The sequence below is a fragment of the Coccinella septempunctata genome, chromosome 2, assembly GCF_907165205.1.
Source record: "Coccinella septempunctata chromosome 2, icCocSept1.1, whole genome shotgun sequence".
NCBI classification, from domain to species: Eukaryota; Metazoa; Arthropoda; class Insecta; order Coleoptera; family Coccinellidae; genus Coccinella; species Coccinella septempunctata.
Genome location: NC_058190.1, coordinates 39,824,007 through 39,851,420, shown reverse-complemented (window position 1 = coordinate 39,851,420; position 27,414 = coordinate 39,824,007). Strand labels below are relative to the sequence as shown.

The 27,414-nt window shown below is 35.8% G+C and overlaps 2 protein-coding genes across 3 annotated transcripts in view; one reads left to right on the top strand and one right to left on the bottom strand.

Annotated features, from left to right (window-relative positions):
* LOC123306744 (sodium/calcium exchanger 3) overlaps positions 1-27,414 on the top strand; it is a 144,845-nt gene that overhangs the window by 60,905 nt on the left and 56,526 nt on the right. The window lies entirely within an intron of this gene.
* LOC123306747 (U-scoloptoxin(16)-Ssd1a-like) lies at positions 15,798-16,964 on the bottom strand. Its single transcript, XM_044888869.1, has 3 exons — positions 16,781-16,964; positions 16,197-16,317; positions 15,798-15,963 (listed from the first exon to the last, which is right to left on the bottom strand). The coding sequence occupies exons 1-3, from the start codon at positions 16,872-16,874 to the stop codon at positions 15,870-15,872; spliced, it is 309 nt and encodes a 102-aa protein (XP_044744804.1). The 5' UTR covers positions 16,875-16,964; the 3' UTR covers positions 15,798-15,869.

Here is a 27,414-nt window from a genome sequence, read left to right as displayed (position 1 = left end):
TATTTAAAGAATGATTTTGAATAGGTTTCGCGGTGCATATGAAAAAATCATGAATGAAACTCATAATTATCAATTTAAACTTGCATATGCAGTGATTACCCAAATTGAGGAGAATTCCCCATTGGACTGGCAAGTTTTCAAATTGCCACCCTGTACATATATTTCGTTCGGTACCAAATACATCATTTTACCTTCACCCTTCACCTTCACATGAAGATGCTATTGTAATAGCGGAACACGTGTCGTGGTTTAAATTCATTTTAGTAGGTATAATGGTATAATTTGTTTCAAGTTCTGTCAAGCAATTTTTTTGAAGAATGACCAAACTCAAATGAGATACTTTGAAAGAGTTATTGCATTCGTAAGGACACATGTGATCTTCATGTCGACAATCTCAATACTAACACGTTCGGCATCTCATCGGCAACGTTCAAATTGAACTGTAGCTCATGGTACGTTACCAACTTCTTAACATACCAATCTCATGCGACAAGATTCCCTATCTGCATCTAAATGTACCGATTGGCGGAAAACGGGGAACGTTTCGGAACTTTTACGACACGTCGCACGTAAGGAGGTGGCCTATATTCATTAATATTCCCTCACGCATGAAAGTTATCCTTCCTTCAATCCTCAGCCCCAAGGGCGCGAAACGTGTCGTTCGGGCGCCAGCCCGCGGGAATTATTGATGAGGAGCTTTGGGAAGAATGGGATCGCTAACAAAACGTATGAATACTTCATGAGGGCAGATACTTATTGAAAGTTTAAATTTTATTACAGAGCTGAAGAGTTGGAAATTCTGATTGGACGCAAGTTTTCTTGTCGTCACCGGTGAAGGTGAGAATAGCAAAAAAAGGGAATATACAGGGTGTCCCGTCTTTATGTTATTCTCAATGTTTAATTTTTTATATCATAACATCACTAGGTAGGTTCGCTGATGAAATGTACGATGTACAGGGTGGGCAAAATTGGTAATACCTGAACTTTTTAACCCAACGAGATAGAGAAAAATGAAGGTACCATTCATGTCGCCTTTTTTTTTGAGAAACTAATAATGACATCAACTGCATTCCTCTATCTTCTTTTGTTTTTGAGTTATAGGTAATAGGTCAAAATTAAAATTTCAACTTTAGTCATTATCTCCGTTTCTGTTTGAGCTAGGATGTTGAATCCTTTCCCGACTCATTTCCAATTCTGTCCTGCATTCCAGAAAATACGATTCCAAGACTGAAGTCGCATATGTAAGCCTTTATGGTTCAACTCTAGTCTTACGTAGATTCGGGTGACTTGGTACGATTGTTGAATTCAACTTGTCATATTTTCAAAAAGGTGACCTATTTTTATCTGAAAAAGAGGTTCGAATATGTTCAATGACTCAGAATATTGATTAGGATATCATGCTTCAGAATTCGGATATAAATTTCGAAAAAAAATTAAATATACTTGTCCCAAGTCACCCACCGTTTTGGGAGGCTAAGGACACAAGTTAAAATCTATTGATTTCTTAACTCTCAAATGAAATAAGTGACTTCGGACGGTGTTTAGTTTTGAAAAATTAGAATTTGTGATTATATAATTGAAATTCGGTAAGGAAATTAAATGATAAACCCCTATTACAGCGAAAGTAAATATATTGCAACTCAAAAATGTAAAGAAAACTAAGCGAAACAGGGGAATTTTGATTTCTTTTAATTTTTTGTGATTTCTTCGTGGAAATAACGTAAAAAATAATATCCTGCAAAAAATCGGCATATTTCCTGCTGCCAATGCGCCGCTTGTATCTATTCGGCATTGTCCCAAGTCACCCTATGAAACAACAAAATAAATGAATGAGATCCGTGTTGCCGTTTGATTTGTAAACAACCTTGTTTCATGGCATATCTAATATCCCAATATACCACGTATCCAGAAAAAAAATTACACATGCACAAGGTGAAACACATGTACATTACACTAGAAAGTATAAGGGCCATAAAAAACGCGCTTTTACTCTCCTGAATTCGTTAATTTTTCCTGTCAATTCAAACGCTCTGGTCACGGCAAACTCAACAGGAATTAATTGTTAAACTAACCGAAAAAGACCGTACACAATCTTATAAGTTTGTCCCTTCACTCATAAATGGTAAGAAACAAAGAAATCTGCAAGAGGGGTAATTGTCCCAAGTTACAGGACTGTCCCAAGTCAACCGAATCTACCGGTAAGGGACAAGGACCTTTGGCAGTCTGAATGGAATATAGGTGCACTATTTTCAACGAAGAATTAGTTACTGATCCCTTGAATAGAGTTCCTGGTTTTGATCTTCCCAGGAAAATATGGTGTATTCTGAATCGTATAAGAATAGGTCACGGATGCTGCAATAGAATGCTTTTCAGGTGGAATTCAGTTGAAAGCCCTAGTTGTGAATGCGGGGAACCAGAAGAAACCATAAATTCTCTGGTTAATCATTGTCCGATTTATAAATTCCAGGATGGTTTTAGGGCAATAAGAAAATGTATTGATATCTAGTTAGCCTAGATCGAACAGTTCCATGCAGAAAAAAAGTATTGCGTTACCATAGCAGAGGACAGTAACTCAGTAGAAGTATCAGTGTAAATTTTGAGTTGAAAAAAGTAAACCAGAGTTACCCAATGAATTAAAAAAAGAAGATGTCCACCATTGTGAAAATCGAAAAATTGGAGTATCGAGCCATTATCAAGTACCTGTATTTGAAAGGGTTAAGAGGTTAGCAGATTGACGAAGATATGCTCAATACTCTTGGTGATCAATGTCCTTTGTATGCGATCGTGAAAAATTGAATGGCAAGTTTCAAAAGAGTTGAATTTTCCATTGAAGATTATGACCGATTGGGAAGGCCAGTTTCTGTGTCAGTCCCCGAAAATATCGTTGCAGTTCATGATTTTATCAGACCGTCGAATTGGGCTGAAACGGATATCTGAAGCACTGAATATTTCATACGAACGCGTTCATCATATAGTTCACGTCAATTTGGACATGAGAAAAATTGCCGCAAAATGGATCCAAAAATGTTTGAATGTTGACCAAAAGCGTGCAAGGGTAGAAGCATCGCGTTGGATCTGTGCTCGATTTGAAAACAATGTAGACTTTTTGAACCGAATTGTTACTATGGATGAGACTTGGGTACATTTCTACGATCCAGAAACAAAGCAACAATCGATGGAATGGCGACAATCTGGTTCTCCAAGACCTAAGAACTTTCATGTCCAAAATTCTGCTGGAAAAGTTCTTGCTTCAGTTTTTTGGGATTACCATGGAGTAATCATGATTGATTTTGTGGATAAGGGTAGAACAATAACCGATGATTACTATCCGATATTACTGACCACTCTACGGAAAAAAATTAAAGAGAAAAGACGCGGAAAGCTATCCAAAGTTCGTTTGTTTTTGCAGGACAACGCCCCTGCACACAAATCTAATGTTGCCATGCAAAACATTCGTAATTAAGTTTCAATTACTGGAACACCCCTCCTTATTCACCAGATTTGGCTACATCCGACTATCATCTCTTTCCTCAACTGAAAATAAGTTTAAAAGGTCGTAAAATTTCCTCCAACTTGGAGGTGATAAAAGCTGTAGACGTCTGGTGTCTGGTTTGCAGAGCAAGAAGAAACATTTTTTTTGAAAGGTCTAGCGACGTTGCAGGTTCGCTGTAATGAAAGTATCCAATTAAGGGGAGAATATGTCGAGTAATAAAATATTTTGACATTGAAATTATGCTTGGTTCTACCGTAGGTCAATCTGATATATTGAATCTAATTTTATTATTTTCTCTTTATTTCAGATAAAATTTTCTGATATCTTGGATACTGGATTTTCCTTTTTGTCGAAGAAAACTCACTCTGTTGGTATTGCATTATAGAATCCATAGATTGTTGACTCCCGATACCAGAACACGTTCGGAGCAAATTGATCGAAGTTCATACATTTCCAGTGTTTACTGCAAAGGACACGATACAAACGAATCGTGCCCGTCACCCTGTCCACATCTCACGAAGATAAATTATCTTCGAAATCCGCAGCATATTTGTAATCCACTTGCACGCCAAACTCCGTCGCGAGCTGCATACAGATTCATCTTTCCTAATTTTTTCCCAGTATCTACCGGAAGCTGTAACGATTTCCGGTCGTAGCAAACTGCTGATGGTGCACGTGTTTTTTGCTCTTTGAAAGATTTATTGCCGGGGTCATTTTGGGGCGTTCAAATAAAGATGTGCCCATTTCACGTGAATCTGAGAAGTCTAAGGCAAGCCGCACATGGAAGAAACATAAAACAAGAAACACATTTCATAAAATTACAACATACAGTTTCAAATGATCTCTCATTTTATCAAGGAAGAAAATATACTTAGCAAAGGTAAGGGTTCCAAACCGAATCGAAGGGTGATGACGTAGAAGGTGGCAATGTTATGCTCACTGACAGAACTCTGTCTGTTAGCAGTGGCGTAACATAGACAATGGGGAAAGTTAGAAAGGAGATTATTTGAAAGGCCTTCATCTTTTATGCAAAAACGTTGTTTATTGTATAAGTCACAGGAGTTGCTGCAGATCATTTCACGAGTTAGTCGAATCAGTGGATGAGAGATAAATCAATTAAATTTTTACTACTCTAGTCCAAGAAAGTACTGAAAACTAGGAAAAGGAAGAATGTTTAATGGCTTTGACCAATAATTATAATAAAAAAAGAAAGATCATCTTAGGAAGTCGTCAGTGACTTACGGAGCTGATACGTCACGATGATAAACCTTGAGTAGAGGGTCCTCGTTTGGAATATGGTGTGAATGATTTTGATATATTCCCAATATAAGCCTCTCTATAAATATTCTATACAGGGTGCAAATATTTTAACAGTAGATTCTTGAGGTCAAAAGAAATATTTTTTTCATTCATTTACCATTTTTTCCGAATCGGCTTGGTTCGGAAGATACAGGTTGTTGAAAAACCATATAAAATTTGTTATTTTTAGTTCTATATCTCGAACGGTTTTATCGAATGAAATGAAGTTTTTCGTTTATTTGATGAACCTTTTTCGAACACAAGATATCTCCCACGTTTTCCAGTTTTCTCATTATGACCATTACGTACCATAGAAATATCAAAAATTTGAAGAACTCAACTCTTGAAACTAAGTTGCACGCTAACTAACGAATATTTGAACGTTTTGTAAAATAACTCGTAGAATGCGCGGTTTTCGAGTAATTTGATGTTCAAAAATGAAGAATATCTGTGATATTCGGAAAATTGGGTACCTTGACTGAATGCAACTCTGTTTAAAAGATCCACAGATGTGTAGTGTCATAAATTTAGCTAGTTATTCTGAAGAGAATTTTGTTTCTCCATTGTTTCTCCAGGGGTGGCATATACAGGGTGTTTCCAAAGGTGAAGCTTTTTTTTGACAGAAGGTAGAACTCATCAAAATAAGTCATTCAACCAAAAATTTTCCATATAAAATATCCAAGATTGCTGAGATACAGGACTGTGGAAGGTGACTCCGGCATCGCAAAAACGAAACAAAACATAAACATATGTCTGGACAATGGTTCAGTACCAAGTTTATCGGATTAGATGCATCAGGTCACTTTTGAGAGAATTGTATCGTGCAATTTAGGGTGAAAAAAAATTTTGAAAATCTAGGCAGTTTCTTGAAAGTGCTTATGTTAGTTATGTTGAAAAAATGCTATGATGTTCCCCATTGCATCCCATTTTTAGGTCGATTGTTGGAATGCTTGAATAAGAAGATTGAGATGCCCATTGTGAAGAAATTCGTGAATAATTTAGACGAATTTTATTGGTGAGATTTTGAAGTATTATTTTATTTTTTACATGTGTGTCCTAAATCTCTTCTGTCAGTTGGTATCGAAATGAGCCATTTCATAAAATCGTGTAAGTTACTAAAAAATAATGAGGACAATTCGGCAATCCTAAGTTTCCATTTTCATTACCACGTAAATATCGAACGAGCCAATATACGAACGAAACCACATGGTCGAATCAGGAGATAAGTTTTTCCCACTGCTTTGCGATAATTCAGCTAACAAACGGTCTAGGGTCGTATTAGGATCTATTTCAGTAATCATTTTCAATTTTTTTTCAACTTTGTCATTTTCAAAGTTTTGTATTGGTAATTTTTGGCGGAACGTTTCATTTTGACCTGTTCTACCTTCTGTTGAAAAAAGCCTCACCTTCAAATACACCCTGTATAGCTCATTACTTAAAATGGCTATATCTTTTTAACAGGGCCGAATCGGAAAAAATGGTATAGAAAACAAGGGTTTCTTTTGACCTGAAAAATCCACTGTTAAAATATTTGTACGAGTCGAAGACTCACCCTGTATAGTTCTCGGAAAAATCTAAAGGAAAAATAAAGCCGTAAATACAGTGAAATTTCCAAATGCAATTTCTAATAATGCCAGGGTGAAAAGCTTTCACAGCTGTCGGAACTAGCTGTTTACCCCATTGTCGGTCTATGAGGATAGTGCGTCCTGGATTCCCAAATGGAATTCCAGAAAACCATCACAGAAGGGTGCCCGACAGGGGAGTTTCGGGACAGCGGCATCTGTCTGCGGTAATCCTTGACCCAATATGTGAATCGTTGCGAGACATGCCGAAATAGAACACGCAAATTGGACAGAATCCGTATAGTAAGGGCTGACTGAACCAGATACCGATAATAGACCGGAATCGCTCGTCATAGGGAAATTGTTGTGTACACCGGGTGATTCAGCCAGATATTCCACTGAAAAATTTTCGGCTTTTCGTTGTGTTATAGGTTTTAAATTTGATACTTGACCAAAAAATACATGCTTTTCTTCAATTGGAATCAAATTACAAAATATATAATTTTGCGCATGTATTTTCAGCATTTTTAAGGTCAACAAAGAATATAGGTAAACACCACTCGTTTTTATAGAAGCACTCGGTTGGCCATGAAATAATTTTCATGTAACTAGAACGGAGTAAGGTTGGCATCATTATCAAACCTTGGCTAAATACAACTCTGTTTGAAAGATCCACAGATATGTAGTTGTAGTCTCACAGATTCAGCTGAAGGTGATTTTGTTTTTCCAGGGGTGGCACAGCTGGATATATATTTTCATCAGGGATGAATCGGAAAATATGGTATAGGAGAAAAGTGTTTCTTTTGACTTCAAGAATCTTTTGCTCAAATATTTGCACGAGTCAAAGACTCACTTTGTATACCTTCCTACATTACATATACTTGTAGTTTCTCACAGTCGATCGATCAGAGTTTGACAATATTGAAGTAGATCGCAAGCGATTCAAGTCTGAGCAGCCCTGGTATACAGGATAGAACGTAGAACTGAAAGTTGCGATTTCCTCTGAATTTCTGAAACCCTGTGGAGGTAATTAGAACCTATCTTTTATGTAGAATCCACCGAAACGATACAAAATATAGTTTGAAATTTAAAATTCTTGAGTTTTTATCCAACTTGATGTTCCCCTTATAAATAACCTGTACAGGGTGGGCAAAATTGGTTATACCTGAACTAAAACTTTTTCAATCCAACAAGATAGAGGAAAATGCATGGCACATTACGGTCGTCTTTCTTCGACAAACTAATAATGCAATCAACTGCTGCCCTCTATCTTCTTTTGTTTTCGAGTTGAAGGGTAAAATTGAAATTTCAACTTAGGTCATTATCTCCGTTTCTGTTTAAGCTAGGATGTTGAAATGAAAACATTATAGAGACACGTTTTTGATAGCCATCCAGTGGCATACTTGAATTTTTTCCAACAGGTATATTTGCTGGACTATAACATAAAGATGTGTTTTTTCTTATGAAAACAGTAGTTTGAAATGACTTAGGAAGACTGAGGGCGATGTATGATATGTTTCTGAAACCGTAGAAAAATGGCGATTCTTTCTGAGTCATTTTAAACTACTGTTTTCATAAGAAAAATACAACTCTGTGTTATAACTCAGCAAATAAACCTGTCATAAAAAATCATAGTAAGCCACTGGAGAGCTATCAAAACAGTGTCTGTATAATGTTTTCATTTCAACATCCTAGCACAAACAGAAACTGAGATAATGACCAAAACTGAAATCGCCCAAATTTAAATTTTGGCCTATAACTCAAAAACAAGTTAGAGGAATGCGGTACATGGCATTATTAGTTTCTCAAAAAGGGACGACATGAATGGCACATTCATTTTCCTCTATCTCGTTGGGTTAAAAAGTTGTAGTTCAGGTATCAACAATTTTGCCCACCATGTACAGGGTGGGCAAATTTCGATGTTTTAGCACTACAGCTTTTAAACCAGTGGAGATAGACAAAATCTGATACCCCATTCTCGGTCTCTTTTTCTGAGATACTAATAAGAGGAGTAGTCATTTTTGGCCACCTTCTTTTGTTTTCGAGTTATAAGCGAAAATTGGAAAAATGGCGATTTCGAAATAAATTTATATCTCTGCTAATACTGATGATAGAGTTCTGAAATTGAAACATTATACAGGCACTTTTTTGAGTAGAATCCAGTGGCGTGCTTGCCTCTTTAGCAGAATGTTTAATTATGGAGCTATGACCCAAAGTTATGTTTTTTTAGATTTCTGTTCAATTTTTTGAATCCTTAATTTTTACTGATTTCAAAAATATATAACATCATATGGTTTGTATTAATATAAATAATAAAAAATGGTCAAAAACCTTTTTTCTCAATATTTCTATGGTTTCAACTTTTGATGAGAATAGAAAAATGTAGCATCTTATCATTACCACAGTCTCCTTATATTAGTCCTTTCATTTCTATGCTTCTTACTCAATTTCTCCAAGATTCAAATTTTGTGAAAATTGGTAAAAAGTATAGAAAGAATGACATTTCCGGAAGGGGACTGCTCTTGTTATAGGAAGCTCTATTTTTCTGTGCTCGTCAAAAGTTGAAACCATAGAAATATTGAGAAAGAAAGGTTTTTGACCATTTTCTATTGTTTATATTGATTATTGATACAAATTATATGATGTTATATATTTTTGAAATCAGTAAGAATTAAGCTTTCAGAAAATTGCACAGAAATCTGGTGTTCCCATTTAAAAAAACATAACTTTGGGTCATAGCTTCGTAATTAAAATTCCTGCTAAAAAGGCAAGCACGCCACTGGATTCCACTTAAAAAAGTGCCTGTATAATGTTTCAATTCCAGAGCTCTATCATCAGTATTAGCGGAGATATAAAGTTAATTCGAAATCGCCATTTTTCCAATTTTTGCTTGTAACTCAAAAACAAAAGAAAGTGTCCAAAAATCACTACTACTATTGTAAGTTTCTCGAAAAAAGAGAACGAGAATGGGGTATCAGATTTTGTCTATCTCCACTGGTTTAAAAGCTGTAGTGCTAAAACATCGAAATTTGCCCACCCTGTACATCATTATGTACAGGATGGGCAAATTGTAGTATCATTATACTACATAATGGAAAAATTGAAAATGGTAAGGTTTTTTTTGAATAAAACCTCTTCAGAAGAAATATTCAATCAACTGGGAACCAGTTTAACATAAGAATCCCATTAACTCATACCCTTATATAGATAAATAATTAATAATGATTTGATTACAAAAGACAAACTCAAAAAGCAGAAGTTAGATTTTTTCCAGTAGATTTTTGCATATAAAACTTAGGCATGGAAAACCATTGATCGTTGCTTTGCTTCTGAATAGTAGAAATAATAGGCAACAACACGGTTTGAGCAGTCTGAATAATTTTTTTACCCTAGATCTGATCCACATTCAGACATTGATGGATCAACTGCAGACATGCAGGAGCTTCTGGACAACTAAACACGAAAAATGGTGAAAAACTCTTCATAGTGGAAATCATGTAGTTAAGTTTCTCCAGTTTAATTATGGATCCTCATCAGCCACATCAATTCAAAATCTCATTTCGGGTGAATTCATGAAGATACAATGAATCCACACTTATGTCACGAGAACATCGTTACCTCAAATTACTGCGTATACAACATTGAGCGTAACACATGAAATGGTTCTGTGTGATCCCAAGACAAGCACCTGAAAGCAGCTCTATTCATAACTCCTCGTAGATCTCGATTTGTTGCAAATTAAGTTAATCCCGTTGAATTGTGTATCTTGTTCAGAATGTGATTAGTTATGGAGACTAGTCTTGGGTCGTTATGAGAGATGAGGTTTATGTGTTTTGGGGATGTAGACCTTGAACTTGTTCTTGTTATCTCCAATTAATATCTCTGTATAGATCGGATTGGTTGAAGATTATTGTAATTATACAAACTACATAAATTTCCTGTTCTGAGATTGAAACGGAACACAAGAAGACAAATTCTTGGCTCAAAATTAGTTGGTTAGTAGTCGAGTATCAGTATCAGTTGCTATCTTGAGTTTTTCAAAAAGGAGCTGTCCTATATTCAGCTGGGGTTTTGCAGAAGTTTTTTTATAATATAGAAGATCTTCTCTACCAAAAATAATTAATGTGGTCCTAAATCCTAAAATGCCGTCAAATTACTGCAGAAATCTTGAATAATATATGTCAAAGTTTTCAGCAAAACTTATATTACTGCATAGAAGTGAATGGTGCCCATTTTCTGCATTTAATAAACTAATCACCAAAGATTATAGTGTAGAAAGATGGGAAACGAAGCGACTAAAGTGATGTGAGCGCCATCTGTGTTTCAAATGTGTTTCAAGGTCCTAAGATTAATTAAAATATCAATTCGAGGGACATACGAAATTTTGTGAGATGCTCATTCCAGTTGCTGATTATTGAAATTTTTGTCTGATTTCTTGGTGAAAACTTTAAAATATCGTTCGAAAATTATTGTATGGTGGAAAACTGTAGATCAAATAAAAAGGAAAATGAAAATGTAAGTATTAAAACTGGTAACATGTGACTCGTTCATATTTATTTTCAGTTCTACGAAGTGGATAAAATTTGGTGACTGCACCATTTGCAATGAAAATTTTACTTCAAGTCGATTGAGAACTGTTCATCCACGTAAATTGTTGTATGCAGGAAGCATACCTTGTATGAAGGGTCAATTAAGGAGAAATTATGACTTTTTTACGTCCATTCGAAGATTATAATTGCTACTGCTTCAATATATTCAGAAATGCACAGGTTTTATTGATTCCGTTTTGGGTATCGAGTGACTGTCAAATTGTTGTTTGGAAAGTCAAAGTTCTATGAAACCTGTTGTGAGTGTTTTGTTCATTCATTAGTCAATTCGTATATTGTGTCATAAAGAGACCATATTATGAAGAAATTTTTTTTTTAGTTGGGGTTCTGGGAATTCTGTAAATAATATGTAAGTAACTGAAATGTGTATGCTATGATGGTATATTGAATAAAATATAAGTTGTGCTCCCCCCCGATAGGAATTGCAGTTACGGGGATGCAAAGAGCGGAAAACTGTTCCCCCTCGAATCAAAAATTGACGAGTCCGAGCGATGTTCAACATTTTCATTTCAAAACCGGAAAAACGAGGTGTTAACTTATCGTTGGACTTGGACCACACTGTATGCTTGCATTACAGAACGAGAAAATTTTTCTTGCAACACCTGATATTTCACCTGAACATTATAAAATGTAATTGGAGTAACCTTTTCCCTCTATACTTTCAGAGGGGAGTGTAGTGTAGGGCATATTATAGGAATTAAAAATTCAGGTCGAGATTTTCAGTGTTTTTATGCCAATGTTCTATCCAATTACAACACGAATGAATAAGCATGTAACACCACAATTCACCCCAGACTAACTCTATGAAAATAATTGCCTCTCCTCCTCTAGTATACCCACTCTGTACACAATGTCCTGTAATTTATTCGCGATTTTATCGAACCCGGGTTCTCGATAACGCACTCTCCTGTAACAATTTTCTCACACGTGATCATGCCATCAACGTCCACGCAATCCGATCCACGTGGAAAAAGCGACGTTTTCGGTTCAACCCAAATCAAATTAGCCACGAATTATAATGCTTAGGCTGCGCACGCCGATCTGATTTCGTGTGCGGAAATATTCGAAGAAAATTCCTTCAAAATATCGGGTTTCTCGATTTGGATTTAGCGTTGTCATGCCATGAATGTATACCTTGAGTTAAATCGATATCATGGGTGGTTTTCCTGTTCATTAATTCGGAATCGATGAGGAAATTTGGGGGGATACAAGATCGTCGAATTTGTGCGAGAGAAAAACAGTGCGGTGCAGCGTGTCGCCATCTGGCGGTGTGGTTAGCTGTCACATTAACTTGTCTGCCGAAGCAATTAAAAATTTCATCAGTGGCGAAATAACAACGAGCGCAATGGAATCAATTTCTGTTAGCAGACAGCACTGTATATCCATTACGCATTAACTGAATATACAATCTATTTGGCGAATATCCATCTGTTTCCACTGAAAACATAGATGAATATCCATAATTCGTCATAATCGTCGTAATCTAGGATAGTGAAGCAAATATGAACCAAAAGAGCTGATTTACACAAAGAGTTCTTAACCACTGCACGTGTTTCGCAATCATAATTGGTAACTTCAGGTATGGGTTAAGGTTTCTTAATAGTTTCAAAGGGGGTTACAGTGCACTGTAGTGCAGGTCCGTTTACCCTCCATCAGAACGGTTGTCCTCATCTTCAGCTCGCCCTTCAGTTTTGGAGCTCTAAGAAGCTCCAAGAAGGCTAAGTGAAAGTTACTGGGTTAGACGACAGAACACCCAGTATTAATGAATTTCTAGGAATATACAGGGTGAATCTTTGACTCGTATAAATATTTTAACCGTAGATTCTCGAGGTCAAAAGAAACACTTTTTTCCTTTACCATTTCTTCCCAATCCTCTGGGTTTGAAAGATACAGGCTGTTGAAAAACCATAAAAATGTTATTTTAAGTTTTATCTCACAAACGGTTTCATCAAACGAAATGAATTTCGGAATATAATTTTTTCATTTATTTGATGAATCTTTTACGAACACAAGATATCACCCACGACTTCTAGTTTTCTCATTATGACCATTACGTACCATAAAATACCTAAAATTCGAAGAACCCAACTCTTATTCCAATCACCAAGTAAGTATCAAAAGAGGTATCATTAAAACACTTTATTGTAGAGCTAATTTAATTTCATCTACACCCGAAATTAGAAATAATGAAGTTGACTTCATTAAACATTTTCTTAGGGATAATCAATACCCAAAAAATTTTATTGAAAAAACAATATTAAATTTAGAGAGAAAAATGACTAACCAAAATCGTAATAATGATCAGGAACAACCAACAAACCGTCAAGAACAACCAAATTTGTTGAATGTAATTCCTTATGTTAATGGCCTTTCAGAAAAAATAAGAAGAATCGGTTCGAAGTTCAACATACGAACTGTTTTTAAAACGCAAAATGATTTAAGATCTATATTAACAAAAACTAAACCTTTGAACGAAAAACAAAATCAAAAAATTGTATTTACAACATACCCTGTATTTGTGGTAAAACTTATACAGGTGAAACGTCCAGACCTCTAGAAATAAGAAAACGCGAACATAAAAATAATATTAAAAATAGAGAAATTAATCGATCACAAATCGCAGATCACATTTGTTCTAATACGGGAGACCACATGATGGATTGGGACAACACTAAAGTTTTAATGACAGAACCAGACCATTTTAAACGAAAAATTAAAGAGTCTACGTGTATTCTATTAGATCAAGATAATAATTTGGCAAATTGTTCGATAGGAATAGATCATATTTGGATCAATTTACTAAAGAAGGAACTGTCATCCGGTAATTTCAAAATTAAATGAATCAACGTTTCTGTGCAGTCTCTGTTTCTGTGTGTTGACAATTAATGTCAGACAAAAAGCGACAATTCAGAAGATTTTCAAAAGTAGATTTTTCCGTCTGATGAAGGAGTCTGATATAGACTCCGAAACGTTACGAAGAATTATAATTTCAACGTTATTTATTTTGAGTTCATTGTCAGGCAACAATTTTTTCTAGTTAATTTGCTCCTGACAAATTAGTGCAAGAATTTACGCAGGAGCAAATCGTTGATTTCATTTTTAATTGATTTTGTTTCAGAGATTGGGAGTGAAAACCCCAAAAAGTTTATGAAGAGATCTTGAAACTAAGTTGGACGCTATCTAATGAATATACAGGGTGGCCATTTGAAAACGAAACAGACGAGATTACAGACGAAAAAAATTTTTTCGATAGAAATGCTCGGACAGGTCGATTTCTGTTTCGAGGGGGACAACTTAAGATGTAGGTTACGGACGCATAGCGCTTCAACCCTTGCTACTACAACCCTCTCCCCCAATTTTTGAATAGGGAAGATGGGGTGAGTGATAACTCATTTGAAAGGTATTTTTATACTGATTTCAGCACAGTAATTGTTTTTTCATTTTATGCAGTAGTTCTCGAAATATTCTTAACTAAGTATTTGAAAATGAAGTGGTGTTTTCATGGCACTTGTAGTGTTTTTTTGTGAAAAATCGACATTTTGAGCTTCAAAACAACCATGACTGTGGCTTCCTTTGAAGCCACAAGTTGATTGAAGAATTGCGGTTCTATTCGCACATTGATTGTTTGCAAAAAAAAGTGAAATTATTTCCACCCGCTCTGCAATTGAATAAACCATGTCGAACAATGAATTAGAACACATATAAGTCTCGATTCAAAACTAAGAATAATTCACATGTCAAAGAACCAGTAAGCCAACTTAATGATCTGTTCGTAATAAATAAAAAATTATCGAGAATTTGAAAAAGATATGAATTCAATAATCAACAAAATGAAAACATTATTGAAGCCAACTGAGAAAACACTTATTATTATTATTATTATATCGAAGATAATTTAGATTGAGTTTCAGCAAGATTGAGCTCCTTCGCAATACGCTTTGTTTGTTCGACATCTTGATTAAAGATTTCTATGTCAGTGGATTGGAAGGAAGCCACAGTCATGGTTGTTTTGAAGCTCAAAATGTCGATTTTTCACAAAAAAACACTACAAGTGCCATGAAAACACCACTTCATTTTCAAATACTTAGTCAAGAATATTTCGAGAACTAATGCATAAAATGAAAAAACAATTACTGTGCCGAAATCAGTATAAAAATACCTTTCAAATGAGGTATCACTCACCCCATCTTCCCTATTCAAAAATTGGGGGTGAGGGTTGTAGTAGCAAGGGTTGAAGCGCTATGCGTCCGTAACCTACATCTTAAGTTGTCCCCCTCGAAACAGAAATCGACCTGTCCGAGCATTTCTATCGAAAAAATTTATTTCGTCTGTAATCTAGTCTGTTTCGTTTTCAATGGCCTACTCTGTATAATACCTCTCGGAGATTGAACAGAGTTTGAATCGGAGGATTTTCATCTGAATATCTATTCCAGTCGTTCTAAAACGGATGTTTTTAATTTATTAATGAAAATTATGATAGCTCAGAAATGTATGTGATTGTGAATTTTGGTGCTCAGCCGTATGAGGAGGCTTAGCTTAGTCAAAGACTCACCCTGTATGATGTGATAAGATAAGTTACGTTTTTAATTCCCTTTATACTGATGAGATTCATTACAGAATTAAAAAAATAAGACACTATTATGCAGTAGGACAGTGTATTCTTCTTTTTTTTATCGACTAAGTCAACGTTTCGAGGTTGAATGTTCTCATTATAAAGGCTAGTCAAGAAACTATGGAGCTAACTATGATAAAACTATAATTAAGGTGGGGTAGATGAATTAGGTTAGGGTTTAGGTTAACCTAACCTAACCTAACTCTTTAATCTATGTAGCAGAGCAATATAATCGGACCATGTTGATTTAACACAAATATAGTACAGAATGTTTTGAAATTCGTGCATTGTTGCGATTAACATTTTATTTTGAAGCAGCAATCTGGATATGGTTTGGACTGATCTCCTTTCTTCACTTGGCACTTCGGTTGAACATGTATAGCTCCGCATCTGTAAAATATAAGAATCAAGAGGTTTCTTTGAATCTTCATTTTTCTTCAAGATCAGTTAAAATATGAACAATATCGACCACAAAATTTCATCAATTAATTAACCTCTCTCCTGTAATATACAAATCGAAAACAATGAACTATAAACGAAGCAGTACCTAGTATTCAACAAACTGATCTATCCTCCAATTTTTTTTATCATAAAAATATTTTTAATTATTTCAATATTATTACCCCTGAATTATATATCGTCCGTTTTTTTCACAAGATAATTCGGCACATCTCTTCGGTATGTTTTTTTTCTTTCCAATGTCAACATAGCCCACCTCTTCTGTCCAACATTGATTGGGATGTCCTTAAACAATCGAATATTAATTTACCTCAATAAAAAATAAAATCTGAGCAAAAAACACATTTCCAACTAACGCAAGGTGCAATGGTCAGATCATTTAAGAAAAGTAGTCATTTTAATTCCTGAAAATGAAACCAAAAAAAAAAAAATAAGTGTTTTATTCTCCACCAGTGGGGAGTAGGTATCCATGTAAAAATCTTTTGTATGGATGATCTATAATCATTGGTACACTAAGAGAGCCTCCTTCAGTCGTCAAACTCAGTTTTAATAAAAAAAAAAATCATTTGACAAACTGAAAATATGTATTGTATCCTACTTTCGTTTTCCATAGGATAATAGGAATATGATATCACAAGGAAATGAAATATTAGACATGTAGTTATTGTACTAACAATAATAAATAGTCGATGTGGATGAATTTCTGTGGGAAAGAATGCATGGGATGTTTTATAGAAAAGTTGAGTACCTTTCATTTTTTTCTTATCAGTTATACCTGTAGACACCCAACCATATGTGAATGTCAATATGCACAGAAAGAACAACAGATATAATGCTTTCATCTTGATTTCAATTGGAACCTTTGTACTCAAGTTCAGAAAGGGGTGAAATGAAAAAGATCATAAATGGAATGAATCGAAAAACGCCTCATTAATCAGTATAATGATTCAAAATTTGAGTTTATGGGTAATAACTTCAATTTGTGATGTTTTTGGTTGAGTAAAATTCTGAACATAAAAGAAGAATATTTATTATCCGTATCCAATTTAGAAGAAATACTGAGTTTTTGTAGGATAATAATATGAAATCGTTGGTGAGAAATAATGAATGATTATAAGCTATTCCAACTATCATTATCGTATAAACATTGGAATTGGATGTTTACTTGAAGCTCTCATTCAACTTGTAATGTTTGTTTGTTCGTACATGCGGAAATATGAGCAATTTCTAGTCATGGGATACAATCATAATACAAAAAATTTCGCTAGTTTCGTGATGGATTTTAAAAGTTGGCAATTCGTGACAAAATTATACTTATACCGAAATATTTTTTCATCTTAAACGTTAGATAATTAATGGAGAAAGAAACCATTAGCAGGACATTAAACTAAATTCATATTTTTCATTTTTATATGCTATTGATCTTCGAAGAAAAACTCCTTAGTGAAGAATTCCTGAACAAAGATACAGACACAACAACAAAGATAATAGACGGGGTTTGGAAGTAGTGCAGTTGCTTCAATAAATCACTACCGACTCCGATAATGGTGCTTGATCAGTTGTTTTCACCTTGTTCGACAATTTGAAGGCAATGACGGGTCTCGATAGAGATCGTTCATGGAACAGCAAAGGGCAATTACATCGGTAATGGAATTATTTTAGATGCATTCAGGCGCATACAAAAGGAAGTATTGCCCTTTGTTCGGAATAGATCGAAGTGTTTTCGTTTTGGAATCACTAATTTTCAAAGCAATGATATAATAGGATCGATAACAGGTGGGTGACAATTAAACGGGACATTCAAACGTGCAAAAAGTAAGAGTTCACTCAATGATCCATTCATGCCAATCAGAACATAATACACTGCGCAAAAAAATTAACGCACATTCTGAAAATCTCAATTTTAATGAAAGTTAACTCTACATTGACTTTATAACTTATTTCTTATGTTCTCTCGGGAAGGTTTTGAACGAAACAAGACACATTAAATGGAAAATTCAGGATTTCACCGAATCTTATGAAAAAGAAGAGATCTGGACTTCTTGCTGGCCATTCAATTCGAGAGACTTCAACCTCTTCAAGGTACTCCTGAACGATGCGCGCACGATGGGGTCTGGCATTATCGTCCATAAAAATGAAATGTTCATCAATGTATGGGGCAAATGGCACTACATGCTCTTCAAGAATGTTGCTTATATACTTATCAGCATTCATAGCTCCATTATCAACGACCACTAGGTCTGTGCGAGCAGTCAAAGATATTCCACCCCATACCATAATCGATCCTCCCCCGAAACCAGTAGTATTCGGGAAATTGCACTGAGCATATCTTTCATGTGGACGTCTGTATACAAGGGAACGTCGATCACAATGGTAGAGGCAGAATCTAGACTCATCTGTGAAGAGAACTCTCTCCCAATCGGCCTCTACCCAATGGATATGCTCTCTCTCAAAATCCAAACGCTGGGGTAAGAGCTGGGCCTCTTGCCGCAACACGAGGCCTTGAATCATATTCTCTGAGGCGATTTCTCATTGTCTGAGTGCTAATTTGCACCTCATGAGTTTGCTCAAGCTGAATTTGAAGGAGGCGAGCGGTTGCAAACCGTTGTCTCAACGAAGAAACTCTCAAGTAACGTTCTTGAATGGCACTTGTTACCCGTGGTCTACCCTGTCCTGGTCTTCGGACATTCATACCTGTCTCCCTGAATCGTTGCAACATTCTGGACACACTTGTATGGGAAACTCCAAACCTTTCTGCAATTCTTGTGTATGTTCACCCTTCTTCTCGCAAAACTACCGCTTGGGCACATTCCTCTTGGGTCAAATTGCGTGTTTCGCGTTGCATAGCGATCGAGTGTAGAAAATCAAACGAAAAAAAAACTATTGATCACTAGAATTGATCGAGAACTACTGATTTTAGAATGGAGCCAATACATTCAAAATCTGATATCATCTTTTTTTATTCCTGCTGGGAAAAAACATCTGTATTGAAGAAAACCGTTGAAAGTGGATAACATATGCATGCATAATTCTGATAAAAATAATTATCATTGAGAACACCTTCAGTTGTAGAATAAATTTGAGATTTTCATAATGTGCGTTGATTTTTTTGAGCAGTGTATACTTACATATATGTAGTCTCTAGCTCGGAATGAATTAAGTATACCAAAGAAAGTTTTATTGTTGTGAATATGCTCAGACAGGTCGATTAGTATTTCAAATTGTGCTTTTTTTGAACCAAGAAATGATGTACAGCGTGTCCCAAATTTGAAATATAACTTCATCGATAATAATTTTTCAAATCTCAATCCTAATTTTTCTTGATTATTCCTGAAGGTTATATAAAGTTATACATTTCAAATTTTTATTCCTCGTCGTCAAAAAATTATTTAATCAACCTCAACTAGAGTTAAATAGAAATTAGTAGGGTTGGGTGCCAACAAAAATCAGGATGAGGAAATTATTCTTAATTTCTAACTTTCACTGAGTATGCAGAGTAAATTTTCGCAGATATTTTATATTTTACTCGTTATGCTTTTCAACATTCACTATCTAGCTCTCGAATAAGAAATGGGGCACTAATCCAATTAAATTTTCAATTTAACTGACCTGAAAGTTGTCCCAATCGGGAGCTTACGAAACGTGATTTTAATTAGGGAGAAAATCAATAACGATTATATTTGAAGCCTCGTTCTATATGAGCTTCAGCGCGGTGACTTGATTCTCTGATGTTTTGAAAAAAAACGTCATGCCAGAAAGCTGCTCGTTTCGAGAAATAGGTTGAATTTGAAGTAATTTTGTTCTGAAGAATTTTGAAGTATAGAATTTATCAGAATCACAAAGGATTTTCAAAGAAATAATGAAAACGTTCGTAATAATAGTCGAGAAGTAGACTCGAAGATTGATGTTCTGTATCTGAAGAATATTTTAAGCTTGTATAGCATGCAGGTCGTTGGATTTTGAGCACAAAATCAAAAAGTGAACCATCAGTATGGTGGTAAAACGAGAACTATCCCAGTGTGTTACCTAAAAAACTATGGAATATGAACATAGTAAGTTATCACAGAAAAACCAGTGAACATCTTTTTGCAGCTTTTACGGCATTTCTCAAATGCTATGGGGACAATTTCTGACTATATTAATTTCTTCATCTCAAATTGATTCCAAAAATGGCAAAATTTTTCTCTAAAATGCAGACGACAATTCAAATAATAGTCATGCGTGCTAGTCATGAATCAGCGTAGAGAGGCTGAATTTTATGAACACAAACTGTAGACCGGTTTCGAGATTATTGTCCCTCATCAGTACAGTGCAGTGTTGCACGTCTCAACCGGCGGATGGTGTCTTTAAGCGAAATTGGGTTCCCTCCACGAGAGATAATTTTGAATCCTCTTGCCACCAAGACTGTACCATGCCCCACTTACACTGAGGAATTCTATACCCATTACACTGAACTACACCCAAATTTTTCTCGCACAATTTATTCAGAAAGATTTTACTAGTATTTTTTGAATGCCCAATAAATTATCAATTCAAACATACGTACCATTGTGCTTTTATATTCACTTCAAGCAATTTAATTCGAAATTGACCTCAGGAAATATTAAATTGAAATGTGGAAAAAATATCCAATTTGTCCATGGTTTAATGAAATCTTGACGTTAAATATAATGAAATGACATTCTCTAGTTTAAGAATTGTGGAGCATTCTTTCAGTTTCACTGGGAAATTGGCGCTTCTGGTGAGGAAGCTATCTTGGGGTTAAAAGAAACACTCTTTTCCTTCACCATTCTTTCCGAATCGGCTTGGTTTAAAAGATACAGGCTGTCCAAAAACCGTATAATCTCACAAACGGTTTTATCGAATGAAATGAATCTGTCATTCAATTAATGAATCTTTTTCGAACACAAGATATCACCCACGTCTTCCAGTTATCTCATTTTGACCAATACGGACATACCAAAAATTCAAGAACCCAACCCTTGAAAAAATTGGACGCTTTCTGATAAATATTAGACCCTTTTGTAAAATAAAAGTATTCTTCATATTTTCTCGTATAAGGCGCCGTTTTCGAGTGATTTGATGTTTACAAATTAAAAAGTATCTGTGAAATTTGAAAAGTTGGGTACTTTGGCTGAATACAACTCTGTTCAAAAGATCTACAGATGTGTAGTGTCACAGACTCCCCATTAGGGAATTCTTCCCAATTTGGGTTATCACAGCATATGCAAGTTCAAACTGAATAATTATGAGTTTCATTCATGAATTTTTTAAATGCACCGCGGAAACTATTCAAAATCATTCTTAAAATATGAGGTTTTAAAATTTAAATAGCTTCGTATCTAGTTCACGATTTGGCAACAGCGCCTTCTAGAAAATAAAAAGAACAATGGCTTCTTTATAAAATATCAGCTGTTGATTCACAGTCATCATAAGGCGTGTACTCACTGGCGAGCCTCAACAGCAACCGGCCATAAAAATCTCATAAAATTTTACCACCTTCCTCGTTCGTCGCAGACTTCATAGACAGCCATCTTTGTCTATCTCATCAAGATAGTGTATTTGTTGTCCTTTATTATCAACGCATATTTCAGTCGATGTTGCCAACTTGTGCAATAAAGACAAAACGCTTAGTTTAAATATCCATTTCTATTTTTCATTTTTATGTACTTAAAATAATTTTTTTTTGGGAAACGGTTGAAATGGTTATTTCAAAATGTGACGCTTCAAAGATATTTCATAAAAAATACATCATTTTCGTCAGAAGGAGTATTCCCTATTATAGTTATTTTTAAGGTTATTTTGTTTTTCCAGGGGTGGCAATGCTCATTATAAATGGCTATTCCTTTTATCAGGGCCGAATCGGTAAAAATTGTGTAGAAAAAATTTGTTTCTTCTGACCTCAAGAATCTTCTGTTAAAATATTTGTACAAGACTCGCCCTGTATTTTCAGCCAAATGTTTTCACGTGAAAATCTACTCAAATCTTCATTCAGCCTATAAAAACATACATTCATCATAATCTCACTCTATCTGCCCCCGAAAAGTTACAATAGTAATAAAACAATTTTGCCAGATATGGACAAGAATAAACATTCAATTAAATTTCCTGGATCCCAGTGTAGCTAGTTGATTTTTAATTCGATAATGCGAAATTACGTATAATGAGGGGATTGCGGAGGACCCTGGGGATTCATGTTAATGGAAATAACAGAGTGCGGCCCCGTGGAGGCGAGCAAATGGATTAAGTAGATCTACATGATGAGATTTTCGTTGAATAACAATTGGAAATCTGCATGCAGCTGTCTCGACACACATCACGAATAAGTGGTTGTACATGTTTTTATTTGACCATCGGGAAAAGTCTGATCATAACACGTTATAAATGTTAAGTTGTCCACTGTGAAAATAAATAAATTGTTGCCTTGTTAGCTAGCTGAATTTGGAATTGGTATTACGAACAGTGAGGTCATTAGCTTGCTTGTTCGTAGATAAATAACAAATTATTTTGAGGCAGACAATTTAAAGTGCTCCACATGAGTTAGGGATATTGACTTAAATTGCAAAAAAATACAGTTAAAATAAGGTTTTTGTGATGAAAATTCATATTAATTTGATTTCAAGTTGCAAATTAATTTTAGCCTGTAGGTCTGCAGCGTATACAGACAGGGTGGTTAAGAAAAATCGAGTAAAATTACGAAATTTTATTCCCAGAGAATTCAAGCATTTTAAGACTGTCAGTACAATGTATGGCCTCCACGGGCATCAATAACAGCTTGACATCTTCTTTGCATACTACACTCGAGGTTGTTGAACATTTCTTGAGGAATTTGGTTCCATAAACGGGGCAGAAGCTCTCTCAGATCATTCAAGGATTCTGGGGTAGATTGATGATTATCTAATCTTCTTTGGAGCATATCCCATGAATGTTCTATGCAATTCAAATCTGGTGAGTGCGGAGGTATTGGTAAATGTGGAATACCAAGCTCCTTGCGCGCATTCTCAACTATGGCTGCACAGTGCGGTCTAGCGTTATCGTCTAGAAATTGAAAAGTTTCACCAATAGCAGCGTGAAAATTTGGCACAACATTGTCAATGACATGCTCCCTATAGTGTAAGGTGGTCATATTCCCAGGACAATTGCGCGCCTGTTGAAACATATCCCGGCCCATACCATAACACTACCCCCTCGGAATGGATGGATTTCTTGGACATAGCGACGATTACGGGATATGCGTGGGATTCTCCATACCCTTATTCTTCGAGAATCTGAAAATCGTCCATATCTGGATTCATCAGTGAAAAGGACACTACGCCATTGATCGTTTCAATTGATATGTTGCCTTGCCCATTCCAGTCTTTGACGCTTATGGTCACGTGTTAATGGAAATCCTCTTAATGGACGTATAGAACCTAGATTCACCTTTCTCAAACGTCGTCTGATGGTTTCGATGGAAACTTGGACCCCATCTGCATTTTGAAGAGTATTCCGTAGCATTCTACATGTAGATGTAGGGTTTCTTCTCGTCGAAACGGCGATGAAACGATCTTGAGCAGGTGTTGTTTTTCGTCTCCCACCAAGCCTTGGTCTTTCCAACACGGTACCTGTCTCCGAAATCGAGATATCACACTTTGGCTGACTTGGAGCCGTTCCGCTACAACAACCTGAGTTAGGCCAACCTGTAGCATTCCGATAGCTCTATTAGCCTCAGCGTTTGTTAATTTACGTCTTGGCATTTTCAGAAAACTCATTTAAAATCGAAGCCATTGATAAACTGACTTCATTTCAAAATAAGAACATTCATGAAGCATCTGCAAAGAACCAAACTTCAGAAAAAAGGCGACCAGATTGACGAAATGTCTCATACTGATTTCATTGGATCGATTCAAGTTGTTATTGAGTTTTAAATGATTTTACAGCGATTTTCTCGAAGATTACATGCTTTTAAAAACGATTGAATACGATATCCCCAACTCTTGTGGAGCAGTATATTTCAAGAAGAATTGTCTAAATAGATCATTGAAAACGAAGAATACTACTAACATTGAATTATGAGGAAGTGGTTTCCCGATGAGCGGATGCAACTGTATGATGTCTTCTCGTTAGCTCAATTGGCAGAGCGATGAACAGGCAATCGTGAGGTAGTGAGTTCGTGCCCCGCTCAGGGAGGTACTTTTTCTGTAATTCAATTACCTGTCCGCATGCCATTCATGCTCCAATTTAATATATTTGAAGGGAATCATTATCAGTTTTAGATATATTAGGTTCATGAGTCTCTCTTTTTCCGATATTTCAGAAGCTTCATCACATTTTGGAGAAGCGTGGAATAGGGAACACTCCTTCTGACGAAAATGATGTATTTTTTATGATATATATTTGAAACGTCACATTTTGAAGTAACTATTCCAACCGTTTCCCAAAAAAAAATTATTTTAAGTACCTACTTGAAAATAAAAAATAAAAATGGATATTTTAAATTTAAAGCGTTTCGTTTCTATTGCACAAGTTGGCAACATCGACTAAAATATGCGTTGATTTTATTATCAACGCATCAAAAGGACAACAAATACACTATCTTGATGAGATAGACAAAGATGGCTGTCTATGAAGTCTGCGACGAACGAGGAAGGTCGTAAAATTTTATGGGATATTTATGGCCGGTTGCTGTTGAGGCTCGCCAGTGAGTACGCGCCCTATGTTGGCTGTAAATCAACAGCTGTTCGTTTATAAACAAGCCATTGTTATTTTTATTTTCTAGTAGGCGCTGTTGCCAAATAGTAAACTGGAAACGAAGCGATTTAAATTTTAAAACCTCATATTTGAAGAATGACTTTGAATAGTTTCCGCGGTGCATTTGAAATATTTATGCAAAATTTCCCCAACAAAATTGGTCTAGATTATTCTCAACAGTTATTTTGTTGTCTTCTATATACCCTTTAGGTATATACGTATACTAGTACCGATTACTGGAAAATGTACCCGATACGGAACAAAAGAACCCTATTTATGAGTACAATATTCCAGTATTCGAGTGTTAATAACACACGTAGGATTACAGACACCTAGATTCTAGATATACAGTACAATGAGCTCCCTTATGGCCTTATGACACCTTTGAACAGTAGCCGGAACTCATAAATCTCAGGTTCGTAGGAAATTCAGTTTTCCCGAATGCATTAGCAAAAAGTTGGCGAATAGTTTCGTAGACTGCATGCCATTCGTTGCTTTACCCGGTATCTCATATCCGGTGAAGTGAATATGGGAATATCTCATCTCCGCTCTATTGCTTCCATTCCCCAGAGACGTCGCCATTCTTGTCCTAGCAACCTAACCGATGTCCAAGGTGTTATCCCAGATGATTGATTCCCGTTTTGCCGTGGCGAATTCCTGGCATTCTAGCTACATAAAGACACTACTGGTGGGAGAACGGACTCGAAAGTGGCAAATTCAATTCATGCTTACAGTTATTGGATTACTTTAATGATGTACGAGGATATATTGAGACATTCTTAGCCTACTATACAACCATACGAAATTTCAATGTCAAAATATTTTATTACTCAACATATTCTCCTCTTAATCGGATACATTTATTACAGCGAACCTGCAACGTCTCTAGACCTTTCAAAAAAATGTTTCTTCTTGCTCTGCAGACCAGACCTCCACAACTTTCATTACCTCCTCGTTGGAAGAAAATTTACGACCTTTTTTTCAGTTGAGGAAAGAGATGATAGTCAGATGGAGCCAAATCTGGTGAATAGGGGGGTGTTCTAGTAAGTCAAACCCTAAATCACGGATTTTTTGCATGGCAACATGAGTTTTGTGTGCAGGGGTGTTGTCCAGCAAAAACGAAACACCTTTGGGTAGCTTTCCGGGTCCTTTCCCTTTAATTTTTTCCCGTAGAGTGGTCAGTAATGTCGAATAGTATTCTCCGGTTATTGTTCTACTCTTATCCAAAAAATCAATCATGATTACTCCATGGCAATCCCAGAAAACTGAAGCAAGAACTTTTCCAGCAGATTTTTGGACACGAAAATTCTTAGGTCTTCGAGAACCAGAGTGTCGCCATTCCATCGATTGTTGCTTTGTTTCTGGATCGTAGAAAGGTACCCAAGTCTCATCCATATAGCAATTCGGTTTAAGAAGTCTACATCGTTTTCAAATCGAGCACAAATCGAACGCGATGCTTCTAGCTTCTATCCTTGCACGCTTTTGGTCAACATTCAAACATTTGGGGATCCATTTTGCAGCAATTTTTCTCATGTCCAAATTGACGTGAACTATATGATGAACGCATTCGTATGAAATATTCAGTGCTTCAGATATCCGTTTTAGCACAATTCGACGGTCTGATAAAATCACGTCATGAGCTGCATCGATATTTTCGGGGACTGACACAGAAACTGGCATTCCCGATCGGTCATCATCTTCAATGGAAAATTTACCTCTTTTGAAGCTTGCAGTCCAATTTTTCACGGTCACATACGAAGGACATTCATCACCGAGGGTATTGAGCATATCTTCGTAAATCTGCTTACCTCTTAACCCTTTTAAATACTTGATGATGGCTCGATACTTCAATTTTTCGATTTTCACAATCTCAGTGGACATCTTCTTTCTCTTAATTCATTGCGTAACTTCGGTTTACTTTTTCGACCTCAAACTTCACACTGACACTTCTAATGAGTTATTGTTCGTTGCTACGGTAACGTAATATTTTTTTATGCATGAAACCGGTCTAGGCTATCTAGATATCAATACATCCTCGTAAAATTATTGATGATAGAAGTTCCACTGTGCGTTACGCGCTAGAGTACCTTTGGGTGAAATTCCCCTTGACATTTCTAGTGACATAAAAATATTATGACTTTAGTCTTGCGGCTGTAACACTCCTATCCAGAGGAGCATTCATTTATTCCAGATATCTCAGAGTCTTTTCAATTTTAAAACTTTCTTTAGTTACATTTTAAGTATAAAGATAAAATATGTGTCACTCATACAGTGGTAACAATCAAGTTACCGGATTGTGAGCTCGGTGTGAAAGACAATCACACACACCATCATACATTTTCATTATTACAATATTTTCTTCAAAAATTTTTTTCACATCGTGTCATAACATCATCGATTTATCATTGAAAACCGAGCAAGTGTTGTCCCTGCATCTCACTCAGCCTCAGATTTCCCATTTCGATTCCGATAGATACCCTCCCTCAAGGGAGATGAGAAAATGAAGAGCCTAAATCGTTACTGTTAGTAACATCCAGTACATCAGCAACTTTTAAATCTGCACATCAAAACCAGATAACGAGCAAGACTGGCGGAGCATCAAAGGATTTGACGAGAAAATGATACGAGCTTGAATGGGCCTTATACCGCCAA